The sequence below is a fragment of the Passer montanus genome, unplaced genomic scaffold, assembly GCF_014805655.1.
Source record: "Passer montanus isolate IOZ18808 unplaced genomic scaffold, ASM1480565v1 scaffold40, whole genome shotgun sequence".
Classification (NCBI taxonomy): Eukaryota; Metazoa; Chordata; class Aves; order Passeriformes; family Passeridae; genus Passer; species Passer montanus.
Window position 1 is genome coordinate 7,075,180 of NW_024368819.1, and position 18,217 is coordinate 7,093,396.

An 18,217-nucleotide genomic window follows, 5' to 3' on the forward strand; every position below is an offset into this window, starting at 1 on the left:
TTACCAAGTGATGTTGTGTGACATGCATTCAGAAGCAGTATTGTGGAAAATACTCAATAAGTCAATGCATAAAACTTCATACAACCAGATCATTCATTCTGTTTTAGTTTCATTATAAAAGGACTTCTATTTAAAAAAAATAAAAAGGCTCTCTTGGAAAAGCCAGAAAAATCAGCTGTAGAATAAAACAGCTATACAAAAAACTGGATTTGCCAGTTTGTCATTTCTCACTATGTGTTGTCATTTTTTTTATTCTTGAGTCCTTTTTACATCACTGGTTTTGGAATGATTATTAAATTAGTCTGCTATCAAACACTTGTAAAATCTGGATTCTTTTTCTATATCTATCAAAGCTCTTCTTCATCTAAAACGTCGAGTTCTGACCAGAAAAAAAAAAATTATTAAAATACCTTATTTTCCTCTTGTTTTATATGTAACCTGGATTAATAGCAACCTAGAGTAAGTGCATTATTTTTGCTGTTGTTCAGGCTTCTCAAGATTTTGTAAGATGGCCTGTGAAACTTAGTCTTTTGCACTGTTGTGGAACTTCTAAGATTCTGTGTAACAAACTTACTGAATGAAGTGATTTCTTTGTATTTAAACATTGATAGGTTAAAATCTGCTCGAGACGTTGTATCAAGAACAGGCCATTCCTTGGCTCTGGGTTGTCTCCATCGGTATGTTGGTGGAATAGGTTCTGGACAGCATTTGAAAACTAGTGTCAGCATTCTCTTGGCTCTGGCACAAGATGGAACCTCTCCTGAAGTTCAGGTAAAAAAAAAGCAATCACCACAAAGTTACTTAAAATGTTCAAGATGAAGATTAAATATTAAACTACCTGTTCAGATATTCTTTAGTAAACAATGTCAATATAAGATGTGTAGCATGTGCCAGGGACATGAAGAAAGTGAATCCATGTGCCAGGGAGTGTGAAGAAAGTGAATCTTTTCTTATAAACTCCCAGAATCCCAAAGACAAAGTGTAATGAAAATATAACTCCATATCTATTTAGAGAGGCAGTTGGAAGTGGTCAGGTTAATTCAGAAGGACATGTGTCTGCTTGTCAGCTGTGCCAGTGGTGCACTGTGGGCATATTCCAAACTGCCTTTAAAGCAACATGTGTTAGTATTGCCTTGGCTGCCTGAAAGGAACCTTTAACCTGATGACTGACATGTAATCTCTTACTGGAGTCTCAGGTGATGAGCAGTGTTTCCTTTGTCAAGTAATTCCTGTGTATGTGGTACCTACACAGGGCATCATCTTTGCAGGGTTGTATTATGAACACAGAAATCTGTTGCAGGCTGAATTGCACTTGGGGGCAGAAGGGGAATCAGTAGGAGCCAAGTCTGAGATAGGGAGGGTTTTCTATCTACTGTGGACTATAGATTTGTGAAGTCTCACAAGAAGACAACTTGGCTGCTAAAAGTTGCTGGTATAGTAGAAAGGGGACTAAACATGCTGTTGAAAGAGTAATGGTTTTGGAGAGTAGTGGCACTTTATACCCACAGCCTGAGAAGCTGAAACCCCCAGTAACTATAAAGAATCATACTTACACCTTGGTTTGCTGTTAACTTGATAGAACATGTACTTGAGTACCTTCTAATTTCTTTTCCTCAGAGTAATTAAAAAAAATTCAAAGTAGCAAGGTATATCAGTTGGGAAAACAAGCCTATTTTTTTGGAGATAATGTTAAAAAAATAAATCTATAAATACAATTTTAAGTCTCTTTTGAATTTTCTTAGTTTAAGGAAAGGCAAAGTGCAGTTTGCATATGTAACCAACTTCAAGTATGAGTGAGTAACTCGAGGCATATAATTGTGCACCAGTAATTAAAAAAAAAATTGAAAAGGTTAATGAAAAAAAAAAGAAAAAACTATAAAGGGGAAGTCTAGGCTGAACTTGCATATCCACCTTACTTTTTGTTGAGAATACAGCACCCAGCCACTGTGAAAAACTAAGCTTTTAAACCTCATCCCTCACTGGATCATTGTGGTTACACAAAAACTGTATGGAAGTATGAATAATGGAAGTCTAAAGGAATGAAAGGATAAGCTGTATGTGCTACCACAGGATTAGGACTGTAGAGGTAGTTAGATGATTGCTAGTGCTAATGGTTTTTGGATTGCATCAGAGTGGATTAAAAAGTAGCAATTTTAAAGGCAGGTTTTCCAGCTTATTCCTAAGAGTCTAGCTTTGTAATAGTAATACTCTTTTATCTTAGTCATGTGTTTAATGTGAGAAAATTCTGAAATAAGATCATTTAGTAGGGTGTTGTGAAGAGACAGCTGATGCTTTCAGGTGTGTCAGTGGAATTTGTTTCCAGTGAAACGTCAGTGTCTAAAAGGACCCTCCTCTTGCCTGTTTCTTACTTTGACAATTACAATAAATTACTTTGCTCTTTTGTTGTTTACTCACCTTCAACTGGCATAGGTCTATTGTTCACCATTTTTTCTCTCATGCTGACTGAACAACACTGCTTTTTTCTCTTGTACCTGCTAATAAGAAAGTTAGAAAGATGCATGTGAACCTTTCAGCTTGTTATGAAAATCAGTTCAGACTGGAGTATAAGAGACCATCTCTGCTAAGGGCTTTGTAAACTGCCCATTTCAGACTGCCTCCAGTTTTATAGTGGAATGATTCTTTCTTTCTCCTGTCTCAAGTCAGTTTTCTTTTTCCTTTTTGTTTTAAGTAGATCTGTTGTTTGTGCTTGTATTGTTCTTCCTTGAAGTGCTTAAGTATATTTTTTTCTCAAATTCTTTGCCATCTTATTTCCATTATCCCCAGAACTGCTAATAACCAAAGAATATAGATATATTTAAACTCTCAGGTGTTTGCTTGACGTCTGAAAATTTGGAAACACTTCTGGAGTCAGAGTAGTAAATTAGATGTCCTAAAGAACAGAAGTACAGAGCTAGGCCCCAACTGAGTACAAAGACTGTTAAATTTCCTGAATACACTACTGAAAAACATTCCTTTGTGTTTTTGGTAGACCTGGTCTCTGCATTCTCTTGCCTTGATCGTGGATTCTAGTGGGCCAATGTACCGTGGGTACGTGGAGCCAACGCTGTCGCTCGTCCTCACGCTGCTCCTGACTGTGCCGCCGTCGCACACAGAGGTGCATCAGTGCCTGGGCAGGTGCCTCGGGGCTATCATAACTACTGTTGGGCCTGAGCTGCAAGGTTAGTGGGAATTTCAAGTGCAAAAAAACCCCAAAAAACTACATTGTATAAAGATGATATTATAACCTTAAATGGTAGAATGTAAGTTTTTGTTAATTGCAGGTGGGGGAGGCAGTGTTGATTGTTTCAGTGACAGTCCTGCAAGCTGCAGTTTGAGATTTGTATAAAGAAGTTGCAGTGATTTATGGTGTTTTGGCTAATGGTAAATTTGCATGGTAGGTAAGCCATGAAACCCTCTCTCCATATTTTGCTGTGTGTATTTTTGTGGAGCACAAGACAAGGTTTTTCCTCTGTTTTTTTAACATATGTTTATTTTCTTTTAAACTGATGGCTAGAGCTTAGGTTTGAAACAATTGATGATACTATGAGCTACAACTAATTTCCATTCATTCTTGATACCCTTAGATCTCTGTACCTTATTGTAGAGACTTAAAATCTTGTCATGCCAAACACTGTGTCTGAGATTCTGTGCCTCAAGTATTAAAACCCCGGATTTGTAACTTTGTCTAACTGGGATTTTTAGGAATATTTTTAGGATGGTCTTTGATGCAGTACCAGAGAGCCACTAATGGAATTTTAACTCTAAATAGCTAGACTTAAGATTTTAGTTATGACATAGTTCTAGATGGTTTAATTGAACTTGTGTATCTGTATGTTAACCTTTTGACCTGGAATATTTTAAAATAACTTGAGTAGAATGTCTTCTGCAGGTTATATTTCTGTAATTGAAAATATTTTTATAAACCTGATGTGGGTTAATTCTTTGGGTTAATTCTTAAAATGCTGAATGGGATTGTTCTTCAAATCAAATGCTGTTCTTTTAAAATGCCTGTTCTAGTAGAGCAGTGCCACGCATCTATTTGAGCTAATTAAAATTGTCTGCACACATAGATACCAGCTTAAGAGTTATCTGATATTTTAGGAAATGGCTCGTGCCAAATGGCTTGGTGCAATGTTGCTTGTACATATATAGAGTGAAAGAGACTTTTAAAATCTAATTTCAGATAATTAACTGGTTTCATGACCTGGGAGGATAGTCTCACAATATTTCTGACTGGAGATTATCAATCCAGAAATTCATTTGGACAGCATATTATTTAACTGGGCTAAAAAAGAGATACTGAAGCACTCTGTAGTGTTTCTAGTTTGTATGGCAAATCAGAAAAGTTGCATGTTAATTTGAGAACTCCTTTTTGTGATATTGAAGCTTTAATAATTCTTGCTTCTCAGAGGTTTAAAGTCTGCAGTTGTGATAGAAAAGTTTTGCTGTGCTAAGGATATCCTCTTCATGATTAGGTAACGGAGCTACGATTTCAACAATCCGCTCTTCCTGTTTGGTGGGATGTGCAATCACACAAGACCATTCAGACTCACTTGTTCAGGCAGCTGCTATATCCTGCCTTCAGCAGCTTCATATGTTTGCACCACGGCATGTCAACCTGTCCAGTCTGGTTCCCAGTCTTTGTGTGAGTATCAAATGCATCCCTTTTGGTCCTCCAAGTTTGAGCATGTGCTTATCAGAGAACAGGGGAAATATTTAGCAAGGAGAGCCATATGTAATAAGCAAGTTATATTTGCAAAAACGCTGGAGTCCCCAAGCCATTTTACATATTTTCAGAATGCTGCCCAAACTGAAGTCATAGGGGGTGATTCTCTTTCACCCTCAATAGTGTAAGATAGCAGGCATTTATGAATAATATAAATGAGTAAAAAAGATGCTGAAATGCTCTGTTTGCTCCAACTAATTGCATGCAAAGAAGGAGGTGAGTGAGAAGGGGATTTATGTTGCTACTGTCAGCATTTTAGGGGCTGACATACAAATTCTTGTGCTGCTGCTGTTAAAATGTTGCCACCTTCCTTCATTAGTGTTTTGTCAGCAAGTCCTGGCTTAAGCCTGAATGTAAGGCAAAGGCTTGAACCCAAAACATATCAAACATGAATATAAGAGGAAAGGTGGTGTGAGTGTGGTTCTGGTGTGGGTTGGTGGGAGTTTTTTTAATAATTACTATTGTAAAAGTTATTTTTAGAGGGTTCAGTAGTCCAATACTGAGAAATTTGAAAAGCTTCTCTGTAATGTCTGTTAGATGTTTTGCAAAGTTGTTTATGTCAATCTTTGTGGTGCTGATGACTCAGTGTTACCTGAAGGAATGCAATCCTACTTATGTCAACACTGGAGCTTTTTCTTAGTATGCCAACCAGATTTTCCCTAGGGCATCCTCTCATGATTAGGTGCTTCTCCTCAGCCTTGTGCACACCCAAGCCCCACCCTGCCCCAAGCACTCCTGGGAGTGCAATGTATTTACAGAACCTGTCACTTGTCCCTTCACAGAATTTTGCATGAAAGGGGTGTAACACACTCAGAAGTAGATAAGTTCTTTTGTATGAATATCATGTACAACATGAGAGATAATTCCTACAGCCATTTACTCTGTAAATACCAGTGGGTGATGTTACAGACAATGAAGTTCATACATGAATCATTAGTGCTGTTTTGAAACCTTTTCCCATGGTTTTCTACCATTTCTCTCCAGTTAGTTTATCATCTTCTGCTAATGAAAGCTATTTTTGTTTTGCTTTCTTGTATTCCTTACTTTCAATTTATACTTAGTTTGATAGGACTTCCTCTGAGTTGTCTTGAGCATTCTTCATACTGCACATGCATAGTTATGTAGGCAAGGCCTGCCTTACCTGCACCATCAGCCAACTGTTCAGAATGGAATTAATGCCAGGTATCAAAATTAAACCATGCAGTTCCACACTCTCGTTTTAATTTCTTCTTCCTGCATTGCCTTTATAACTTGTAGTTAGTTGTTTTGTAATTTGAATCACAGAATACCCTTTACATTAATAAATCTCCCAAATGTTCTGTGTTTTAGGTCATTGAAACAGGCTCAGTTGTTTTTTAGAGAATTTAGAAATTCTTTAAAGACTGCCTGTTTTTTTAGGACTAAAATTCTTGTACATTCATATGTGGAATAAAGAAGTACTGTTAAATTGCTTTATAAACTGTAGAACCCTTTCATTTAGGAAAGCATTTTCCATCCCCATAATAACCTAATACCAAGAAAGCAAATGGATATTTTGTTTATTAAAACCAAATTACCCTGGAGTAAATAAAGAGTTAGAGTTTCTTAAAGGGCAGTCATCACCTCTTCCACTTGTGTTTTCCACTTCCATGTTTGTTGAAAAAACATTCACTTTTCTGTGGAGCTACTTCCTCTCAGAAAAATAGAGACCATACACAATTCTTCTGTAAGGAAAATATTTGCCTGTGCTTTAGGTGATTCAGAGGTATTAGAAGCCAGTGTTGCTTAGCAAAGAAATCTGATGCTGTCTTATTGAGAGGCACTTTTAATAAGTTAATGTTATAGATTCTACTACTATTGTGAAATGCAGGTTTTATTATAGCTGTCATGTGCAGTGCACCTGATAATGGCTTTTTTGTTTAAAAGAAAGTGATTTACAGCTATAGCAGAATATGAGGCAGAGTAGCACTGGAGTGTAACAAATTGGAAACTAATTAATCTAAATCACCCTGGCACAGTAATTCCAGTATTTAAGCTTTTATCTCTTTAATCAGGTAACAGCTGTCAGCTCTGTGTATGCCAGCTTTATTTTGATATTTGTATATTATGAAAAGTGCTTACTTCTGAACTTTCAGAACTTGATTCCCAGCATCTCACTCATGGGCTTATAACTGAAAAATGCCATGTTTTTAGTCCTAAGCAGCATTGATTTATTGCTACAGGGGTGCAGCCGTTCCCTCACCTGTAGTGGTTTTGCCTTCCAGGTTCACTTGTGCAGCTCTCACTTGCTGCTGCGCCGGGCTGCGGTGGCGTGCTTGCGGCAGCTTGCTCAGAGGGAAGCGTCCGAGGTGTGCGAGTACGCCATGAGCTTAGCGAAGAACGCTGGGGACAAAGAGAGCACTGCCATCAGTACGTACTTCTTTCACGTGGCCTTTCTGTAACAGTTGAATGAACATGTGTGCGTATGTGGGCTATGCCTTCAGCAAGAAGGGAAAAAGCCAAGAACCCCCCTGTGCCTCTTAGTGAGAGGTACCCTTAACTGTCCCTTCTGACTTCAGTAATTTCTGGCCACACCCCTGCTTGTACCTCTAGGATTTTGTTTATGGTTTAATTATTTGTGAAATTCAGACTTTACCTCTCTCTCTTGTTAAGGCTGGCAATCAAATAGGGAGCACAGTATATGTACAATGGAAGCATTTTACAGTTTTTCTGGTGTTATAACTCTTGTTATTTTGAAAATTGACTTAATGGTGTGCTGTTTGATTGAGATATCTGGTTGTGTTATATTCTGTAAGCATCATATCTGCAATGCCTGTGGACTTTGCTGGCTGCTCTAATTCTTATATACATCATTTTATTTTGAAAATAGGAGGCTCAACAGTGTTGATCAGCACAGTCTTCATACAAATGTAGACTTGTGAACTTATTCAAATGATACCAGTTAAGTTTGTCTCTGGGAAGAGTCTTTAGAGTCCAATACTGTTAGGTTTATTCTAAATTCATGGGCTGTGTGCCTTGAAGAGAGGGTTTTTTTAACTTATTTAATACTTGGAGGTGTTATTTCCATTGCAGATGAAATTAATTGCTGTATTAGAATCTTTCTAGCATTAGTTCAGAAAAATATCAGTAACATCTATGTGATCTTTGATTGAACTATACACACACAGGTTCACAATGTCCAATTCAAATCTGTTGCTCCAAATTTTAAAACTGAGTTCCTGATTTTAGAAAAGCTTTCTCATTCTCCTTTTGCAGACTTGAATCCTTTTGCACCAGGGGCCGGCTCTCGGCGAGACGCTCATTGCCGGCATCAGGGGGTGAACATAACAGAGACCGGCCTGGAGGGCGTCCTGTTCGGAATGCTGGATCGGGAGACCGATCGGAAATTGTGCTCAGATATCCACGACACCCTGGGACACATGCTGTCATCCCTGGCAGTGGAAAACCTTTCTCACTGGCTCATGCTTTGTAAGGATGTCCTTGCAGCTTCCAGTGGTGAGTGTTCTGTTGGGCTCACATAAATGACAGTATGTCCTTAGCACTAATGTGTTCTGGCAATATTGGTTTGGAATTTCTCCTTTATCCTAGTTAAGGTCTGGGTTATATTGTACACACAGTTTGATTATAGTGCAATTAAACTGCCATAGAAAGAAAGAACTACCGATGTTAAGTTTCAGAATATTGCTGGTAAAAGTAAAAAGGTAGCTGCTTGAAGCAGGGTTTCTAATGGAGAAGAATGGTGTTTGTAAGTCTGACATTTCAGTATCTTAGTGAAAGCAGACATCCTTTTTAGCCTGTATATCAGGATTGTACAGAGGGAAGACTCCTGTACACATTCTGAGCTTTCTTTTATGAGGTTTTGTGAATTACTGATGTGATGCTGGGTTACCATGGTGATGGATTTTTTGTTTGTTGTTGCAGATTTGTTTGCACAGATTTGGTCCTCTGAGACCTTATTCCTGTTTTTCAGCTTGTAGGGTGGTTATGACGCAGAATCTGCTCATTTCCCTTGCATTTATACTTGTTTATTGGCATCTGTGAGTTCATCCTGAAGCTGTTTCTAAATGCTGCCAGCTTTACATTTACTGATGAGTAATGCTACCAATAATTTCTTTATGCAATGTAGTTACCACAAGTCTGCCCAGTGAGAAAGACCTCATTTCCTGAGTTTTAAATTGGCATGTCTTTTTGTTATTTCATGTGGGATGGGTCTTAAAATTTTCACATGGTTGTCCAATTTCTTATTTATTTATTATTAAGTGACAGGTCTCAGAGAAAACCATATTTAAATAAATTTCTCTCAGGTGGATTGTAAGCCAGCAACTTCACTTTGATCTCCTTTGATCCAACTAACTGGCATACAACCAAAATGTGGTTTGCTTTTAAGCAGAGATTTACAAATCAGCCACATGAGGTCCTGGATGCCTTCTCAAAATGCTGTTGTTATTCATTAGCATCATCCATGTTTGATTTGCCATAGCCTTTTTCTTTATTCAGTGTCTTGGCTCTTCAGTTGCTTAAATTTAGACTTTCTAAGAAACATGAATTGTGATAATTTCCTTTAATTCTCTTCTAATTATTGCTGGGGTAATTTTTGTCAGTATTTTGGCATTTTGCTAATTTAGACCTTGTTGTTGAGGATTTATGTTTTCATTTCTGAATAGCAAAATATATATGCGTGTTTGGTGCGGGATTTTTTGATCCATGTTCAGCTTTTGTTTTTTATGTAATCCCTGAAATAATTTTTAATTTCTGAAATGAAGTCTCTAACCTACACCTAGAGAAAATAATTTTTTGAATGTTACTCCCATTTTTGGGTGCTATCAGTGGCCTACTTGGCTGCATAGCTGTCCCATGGCATGGAACTTTGTAATTTTGCTTCAGTTTAACTTGCTTTTTGTCTTGCACTTGAAATGGGAGCTGAATAATTCAAAGCTAAGCTCATTCTTTTATTCTGAGCCTGATAATTATTTTAATTCTGAGCTTTATCTTGTTTATTGGCAGTTTAATGGGTTTATTTACAAAACTGGGCAATTTAGATATGGAATTTAGCTGTAGTTGGTAACTGTGGAGAATTAATATTACAGGAATTTATCTCATATGATGTAAGACAAATAAAGGGTAATTTAGCTCAGAACAGAGGTGACAACCATTTCTTTTAATGATACGCTCTTGCTTTTGAACATTTGTCAAATGTTTCTACAGAAGAATTAGTCTGTTCTGACTCTCAGTATAAGGAAGGACTTGAATTCATGTCCTTAACTGCCTTCTGTGGATTTTAACAGTGGCATGTTTTTCTTCCTTTTAATTGTTCCATGTCATAGACATGAGCACTGCTGCTCCCTTGGGAGGAGGGAAGGATGAGGAGTTGGAGAAGAAGGATGAGATGGATGATGACACAATGTTTACCACCTTGGGTGAAGAGGACAAGTCCAAGCCTTCTGTAGCACCTCGCTGGGCCACTCGAGTGTTTGCGGCAGACTGTCTGTGCCGGGTTATCATGCTGTGTGAGAATGCCAACAAGGCACACTTCGACCTGGCACTGGCTCGTTCAGCCAGACTGAAAAACCCAAAAAGTAATTGCTTGCTTTAGTTTTGTTCTTAATTTTTTACTTTAATTTTGACACCTCTTTACAGTTTAAGATTACACAACCAAGAAAAAAAATAGTAAGCGCTTATTCTTTCATTCAAATGGTCAAAACCAAAGGAAATGCCTAGCAATAATCAATAAAACTGTGTCTTTATAATCACTGTAGTTACAGTATGATGAGCACAAAGAATGAGGTTTTCTGGAACATACCAGTTCTGAAAAACTGGTCTGCTTAGGGGAAAAACCTTAGAGATGCAAAGGTTTTCTCAGTTCTGGAACAGAAGCAATAAGCTTCTAGCTAAGGACAAGTTGGGAGTGTTTTCAGAGTTTAATGCAATGAATGAAACTTGAGATTATTTTAGCATCTCCAATCTGAAGAGTTGCTAGAAAAAAAGAAGGGATCAAGCTAGGTAATTATTGCTATGGCATTGGTTGCAGAGAGAGGGGGATGTGGGAGGGAGTTATAAAAAGACATGGACTTTATAAGGTTCGTTCTTTTGGTATCCATGAGAGTGATAAATCTTAGTTTTCATGTTCCAAAGATAGTTTTATGAGTTAGAGGATCAAAATCGAGAGGGCTTAGATGGCATAGTAGTTTTTTGAAGAAATGTTTTTCAGATAGTGTGAGGTGTCTGTCCTGGAGTTGTCCATGTTTGTGGTTGTTTGGGTTCACCAGTGTAGTGCTCATGAGGATTTTGTGTATGTAGGATGAATATTGTGAGCATCCTAGAATGTATGACATTAATGGATTTTGGTGTCTGTGTTGCTAAGGGTGTCTGTTGTGGTATGGAGAGTTATCAGGTCTTTGCCTGTGTTGCTTTACTGCAGCCTGGTTCCAGCACTGTGCATTGCTTTTGTGAGGCTCTGGTTTTCGACTTGATTTGAGGCCACTGAAGACTAGGAAGGAACAAGTTCAGGAAAGTTTATTTTGTCATGGCATTGTATTACAAAGAAAATAATGAAATAACTGCTGCTTATAGGGTCCTGCAGAGAATTGCGTATCATAATCTGGAAAATTTTATCTCTAGTTATTTAAAGTGAACCTTGATGTGTTTGGTATCATTGTAAAAAGGAAAACTCAGCAAAATTCTGCCCCCCACATGCAGCTGTTAAAATCTTCAAATTTTACTATTGTCTCTGATTGTTTGAAAAAGGAAGTGCAGACTTTTATCACTGTAGTTCAAAGTGATTTTCAGTCTTTCTTTACTGATATGCCTCTGAAAAGTTTCAGCCACAAAAACATTTTCCTATTTTACCTTGAGACTTGAAAACAGCTTAGGCAATTTATGGGTTTCATTAGTCACTCTGGATGTTGTTAAATAATTTATTTTCATGTTAGTTGTCCATGTGGTAATTTCAAATTAAGAGTAAGAAAAGAAATCAAATGAATACCTAGAGAAGAATAATCCTTTCAGAAATGTTACCAAGCTATGTATTTTTCTTGTCTGTATGCTTACAGCCTTGGATGTGGTTTTTGGGAGGAGAACCAGAGGCAGACTCAGATTTAGGTGTTGACATCAGCAGGGGTCACTGTAAGCACAGGACTCGAGCAGGAATTGCCTTGAAGATTTTCTGTATGTTTGGGGGATCATTCAAATTCGCTTTACTAAATGTTTTAATATATTCTAAGCTACTTAGCCACATTTACATACTTCATTCTACAAAATTTCTGTTCAGTTTTTAAGGTTGTCTTAGGAATAAAAGTCATAGAATCACTTTGTGGGGGAGGGGAAGTGGAAAACAAGAAAGCAAACTAGGTTTCATCCTTTCCTGCTTCTTCATGCATTAAATGTTGATATTTGAAAACAAATAGATAAAATTCATGCATATCAATGAGGAAAATGTTGCAAGTACTCATCATGTCAGCTATCTTTTAAGTTACTAAATAGTTCTTTCTGTTTTGTTCTAAGATGACTTCTTAGTACTGCATCTCTCTGACCTTATCCGAATGGCATTCATGGCTGCCACGGACCACAGCAACCAGCTCCGCATGGCGGGGCTTCAGGCTCTTGAGGACATCATCAAGAAATTTGCATCCGTTCCTGAGCCAGAGTTTCCAGGCCATGTGATACTGGAGCAGTATCAGGCGAATGTGAGACCTCCTTCATAAGTTCAGGAAATTGAGTATTTATGCCAATGTACCAGTATTAGCTTTGAGAACATTTTGTAATTTCAAAAAAAAGCTGTGAGGAGATGTTTCTGTGTGTGAAAATGTGCTAGAGAGACTCACTTACCTTTTCAAATTTTATTTTTGTATCTCATTCTATCTATTATAATTTAGTAGCTGATAAAATTCAGTAGCTTGAAAGCCAAATATTTTAAGTTACATTTAATTTTTGGCAAAAGTGGCTATTAGTTTGTAGAACTAAGAACTGGAAAACATTGTTCACTCACTTCTAGATTTTCTAGGGAATTAAGGAATGTGTTTCTGTTTAAATGAAAACTACAAAAGTATATCACTGGGAAGTGGGCAATTAAAGATTTATTTAGGGACATTATCGTGCTTTTTTTGTTGCATAGCTTAACTCTGTCACCCCTTTTGTTTTCACTCTTGTCATCAAGATTTTTCCAAGATCTTTCAAATGGCAGGCTTTCATCCTTTTCACTTTCTGCCTTTTTCTTCTTCCTTCTGTAGAGCTGTAACCATTGCTTCTTTCTCTTGGACTTGGTTCCTTTTGTTTCACAAAAATATTGCCATATAGCAACTGCCTAAAAGGCATTTTTCAGTCAGTATTGTCACTTGGCGGGCTTGATGCAAATCCAGCCATAAACATTTAATACCATTTTTCACATCCTTTGGACATGGAATTGTCATTGGTTTATTGATCCGTAACAGAAGTTGCGCCTGTAATACCGTAGTGATTAAAAGGATACTCATTAACAGAGGGAAGATAATACCACATATTTCACAGAGGTAGTTGAGACTTAAAAAGGCAATGGGGCAAGCAGGAAAAAAAGTAGTTTAAGATTTTGTTGTTGTTATTTAAAGACTGCTATTGCAAATGTTTGCTAGATAGCAAGGATAGTTTTGGTATGTAACTACAATGCCAAATTTTGCCAGTCTTGTCTTGCTTATTATGTACTTGTCCTTGAGGCTTAAACAAGATGAGGTAAACAACACTGTGTCCCTATTACTGTAGTTGGATTTTTAACTTTTCTTCTTATCAACAGGTTGGAGCTGCTCTGAGGCCAGCCTTTTCCCAAGATACACCATCTGATATAACTGCAAAGGCCTGTCAGGTACAGTAGAAAACGTTCACGTACTATAAGGAGAACTAATTTTCCTTCTCTTTGGAAGAAGGATGCAAAAGAGAAATAGCATCAAATGGCTGGAAGATGTTGTAAACTTTAGCTGTGATGTTTTTGCAACATCTTTTGAGTTTCTTTGTAATATATTTTGTTACTCAGATGTGCAGAAGTCCTTTTGTGGAGCTACATCAAAAAATGTATCTGGAACTAACTATGTCTTCATATCAATCCTGCAAGAAAAGAAGGGGAAAAAAGGAAAAAAACTCTTTGCTTAATGACACCAGTAGAAGTTTATTTATTGTCCTTCAGTCTGATCAGATATTTGGATTACTGACAATTTACCTTTAGACATTAAACTTCAGGTTAATGCTCTCTTTTAGAATTTAGAAGATCTGAGCATTCTCATTACAATCATAGTAACAACTTGTCATTGAAAGTTTGCTAAAAGATTTTTTTTTTCTGAATGTGTTTGGGATTGTTCTCTTGTGTGTAATCTTGTGTACTGCCATTTAAATCAACTGTCAGCAAAATAGCTGTAGTAGTATGTGGTTTTCACAGCTGAAGAGACTACTGTGGTTTAAAGAAACAGTTCTGTTAGCTATGCAAACAGTTTAAAAATGGTAACTCTGTGTTTCTGAGTTTTGTTTAGTAAATTTGAGTCATCAGGAGTGTGATTTGGTGTTATTCTTTTACACTCCATTTTCAGCAAAACTTGCAAGGATTGCTCGATTACGGCATAACTTGGTACCTACTTGTAGGAAAAAATATGTTCATCCTGATTTACTGAATGTTTCTGCACGTTTAAATGAAGAGGCATTTATGTGAAAACATTTAACATTCCTTATAACTTGTCAAAATCTTCTCTTTTCAACCATTTTCAAAGCAGATGTGTTCACTTACAGGATCCAATGGCTGGAGATTAGGTTTGGCTATTTAACTTGCTCTAGAAGTTACATGGACAGAGAAGATCTTACCTGAAGGAGTTGGATGTTGTTAGAGTTTTATGTCATTAGTGAAACTGATGTTGACTTGCTCAGCAGCAGGATTGAAGCTGGTCTTATTCCTACCATGATAGTTTTGTGAGAAGTTTTCAACAGCTTTGTCCTGTATCTGTTTAGGACACTTCTAGTATTTGTGTTTAAGTTTGTTTGGTTTTTTTTCTAAATATGTCCGTCACTCCAGATCATGAGAGAGTTCCTCCCCCAAAGGATGTCATGGAATTGGTTCTTTAAAACCAAAATAAATAAATTTGAGATAGGTCAAAAATGGCTTGAAAAAACAGTTTGTAAAACCTGAACTGCTTGAGTTCTGTGAGATTTTTTGCTTCTCATCCTCATCCTTGTAGAATAATCTCCAGAATAAGAGCAGCACTTCTGAAAGAATTTGTCCCTTTTCCTCTTTGTAGAAAAGCAGCTGCACCAGAATTCTTCTATTGCCTGCATTATGTCTGGCATGAATATGTTTCAGAGGATGAATGCCAATGTGTAGCATTAGTCAGGAGCAGCCAATCTGTGTGATGTTTGTTACTTTGAGTACCTGTTTGGATCCATTTAATGGATTCAAATGAAACATTGAGAGACACCCAACTGTCTGTCCACCATTGTGGATGGATTGTTCTAGGTATAGAACTGTGGGTTCCAAATCATAGCTCAATCTTCTAAATAATTTCTAGGTGTTTTCTTGACATAAATAATTTGAAAACTTCCCACTAGTAGGGAGCCTTATATATTGATTTGTGATGTGAGGGGTTTTAAGGTATACTGTTGTTGATTGCTGTCCAAAATATTCTTCACAGAGAATATGGTGACTCATTACCTGAATGATTAATAAAAAAATTGTTATAACCTATTTATGAAGGATTGAAAAATGTTAAAAATATTTTCCATGTCTCTTAAGTTCCCTTGTAATAGGCATTGCAAATATAGCCTTTATAACCACTCACCTGAGCAATTCTGTTGTCATGGTTGGGGAGAAAAAAAAAAGAAAACCTGATTTATTTGTCTTAAGCAGGAAGACAGAGGCTAAGTTTTCCTGTTGGTTTTTGGGCTTGGTTTTCTTACTAATTTTTTTTTTCATTTATGAGGTTATTGTGGGTTTTTTTTGCTAGTTTAGAGTGATTCTAAACTTTGTTGTCTAGGTATGTAGCGCTTGGATAGGAAGTGGGGTTGTAAGTGACCTGAATGATCTTCGCCGAGTTCACAACCTTCTTGTCTCTTCCTTGGATAAAGTGCAAGCAGGAAAGGGATCTTGTAGCCAGCTTTACCGAGAGAGCGCAACTACTATGGAAAAACTCGCCGTTCTCAAAGCATGGGCTGAGGTAAACCACGACCATTCAATCTGTCAAAGTTTGGAAAGGTTTTACAGTGTCATAGCAGCATCACACTGCCTGTACATGCCTTTCTCCTAACCTCTTGCAGTTTTACTTCTGGGATGTTTTAAACTCGCTATCTTTCTCTGCCATTCTGTTGAGCCATATTTAAATTGATTGTTCTTTGTTGTGTTGCACTTTTCTGTGTAAAAATATGCACTCATTCCTGATCAGATTTTTAATTTCTTCCCATCTTACTGCTCTTAAACTTAAAAAAAACCCCACAAACAAGAAAACAAAAAGCCCTAAAAATCAAACAACCTTAAAATATGTTCTGGGAAAATATTGCACTTAGTTGACTAGTGAACCAACTAATTAGTTAACTCTGTTAAGTGTTTATGATTGACACATTTTTAGGAAGAAAGTGTGTGGCCAGATTGTTTTAGGAAAGTCCCATTTATGAACCTAAGCATTATATATATATATATACACTGGTAGAAATAAAAGGAAGGATTTAAATACAACAGAGTTGTGTTGAAAGTCTCTTTTTTCCAGTAATTTTCTGGTGAATTTTATCTGTGTATAATCTGTTACATTCACATGGGAAAGGCTGCTGCTTTCCTTTCTTTTTAGAATCTCACAGCACATACGTTGACATGTTTTACTTGTAGGTGTATGTCGTTGCCATGAAAATTAAGAAAGAAGCAGAAACCAAGCCAAAGCGTGTTTCAAAGAGCACAGAGGAGGATGAGGATGATTTTGGTACCGTGGATGAGTTGCCACCAGACAGTTTGATAACACTTGTACAGCCGGAACTGCCGGCACTGAGCCGTCTCTGGTTGGCTGCGCTGAAAGATTACGCTCTTTTAACTTTACCAGCTGAATTTGCTACCCAGCTTCCACCTGATGGTATGCTCTGAAATTTCTTGTTGTGTTCTGCAAAACAGAAAGAAACTGTAGCTGGGCATTCAGAATTATTCTATAAATTATTTGGTATACATGTTTTTCATGCAAGTGATGCATTTTTGCCTGAGAATGTAATAACAATATTTTTCTAACTTTGAATATTTTTTCCTTCAATTTGCAATGACTATACTCTTTATTCAAATCATTGAGATCATTAAAACTATATCGTTGTGGAATTAAGAGTACTTCGTAATAACAATATTTTTCTAACTTTGAATATTTTTTCCTTCAATTTGCAATGAATTCTCTTTAGTCAGATAATTGAGATCATTAAAACTATGTCTTTGTGCTATTAAGAGTACTTTTTTACCTCTAATACAAATGCAAAAATATTTTGGTTGTATGGAAAACATAGCCCCTGAGATTAGAGCAGACACTGTTTTACAGTATTTTACTGAATTAAGAGTGAATGCTCTATATGAAAAATGCTGCAAGATCTGATGACTGTGCCTGTCTTTCTTGCTCTCTTCTTACTGCTTTATTGAGATCAATGCACTTTCTCATGAGAGGTACTAATATTGCTACAACACAAGGAGAGTTGGAATGTACTGCCACTAACAAGTATTATACCTGATTATGTTCATATCAAGCACATCCAGAATAAATGTATTAATAAATTCTGAGTGCATGCTTTTTATCTGTTACTTGCAGAGAAATTTAGAATTTACCTTTGCTTTGTAAATTTAATAGGAGGAGCATTTTACACTCCAGAAACAATTGACACAGCTAGACTGCATTACCGAAACTCCTGGGCTCCCATACTGCATGCAGTGGCACTTTGGCTAAACAGTACAGGATTCAACGTGTCAGAGTCAACAGAAGAGACTGCTGCAGCAGTGCCCAGTTCCCAGAAACGTGCTACATCCATTATGCTAAACCAGACACCTGGAACTCCACCTAGCAGTAAATCATTGCCAGAGATAAACAAAGATCGAATGCACTTAATTTTGGGTAAGAGTTACAAGTTTAGAATTCAGCAGCAGCATATTATGGTATGAAACACTGTGAAACTGAGAAAATATACTTTGCTTGAAATCTGTGATGTTTAAAATTCGTTACGTGTTTGGACAGTAAAGTTTTGAAAACCTCTGTCTCATCCTCCCTCTTTCTGCCTTCTGTGTTCTTTGTAGCTTTGGCATAATATTTGTCAGTGTGATTATTGTGATTTATGTAATTGAACAAAATGAGTAGGAGCTATTCTACACTGCAGTATAATGCAGGTGATACAAAATACTATGCTTCAAAGATGCAAAAGCTGTGAGGTTAATTAAAATACACATCCCTATAAAACACTGCTTAGTAGAGACTGATATTTGGCAAATCACATAGAGTAGGTTTTTCATCAGTTTTTCGTCTGTGAGTAGCATTCGCTGTTTCCCTTCGGTGTTACCTAACAGCT

At 37.0% G+C, this 18,217-nt stretch overlaps 1 protein-coding gene across 1 annotated transcript in view; it reads left to right on the plus strand.

The window, feature by feature from the left end:
* HEATR5B (HEAT repeat containing 5B) overlaps positions 1 to 18,217 on the plus strand; it is a 54,506-nt gene that overhangs the window by 22,176 nt on the left and 14,113 nt on the right. Inside the window, exons 19-29 of the mRNA XM_039719043.1 lie at positions 612 to 771; positions 2,990 to 3,179; positions 4,476 to 4,645; positions 6,970 to 7,114; positions 7,961 to 8,200; positions 10,030 to 10,281; positions 12,206 to 12,387; positions 13,467 to 13,535; positions 15,682 to 15,861; positions 16,524 to 16,761; positions 17,509 to 17,769. Of these exons, the coding sequence (XP_039574977.1) occupies positions 612 to 771; positions 2,990 to 3,179; positions 4,476 to 4,645; positions 6,970 to 7,114; positions 7,961 to 8,200; positions 10,030 to 10,281; positions 12,206 to 12,387; positions 13,467 to 13,535; positions 15,682 to 15,861; positions 16,524 to 16,761; positions 17,509 to 17,769 (2,087 nt within the window). The remainder of the gene's footprint in view (positions 1 to 611; positions 772 to 2,989; positions 3,180 to 4,475; positions 4,646 to 6,969; positions 7,115 to 7,960; positions 8,201 to 10,029; positions 10,282 to 12,205; positions 12,388 to 13,466; positions 13,536 to 15,681; positions 15,862 to 16,523; positions 16,762 to 17,508; positions 17,770 to 18,217) is intronic.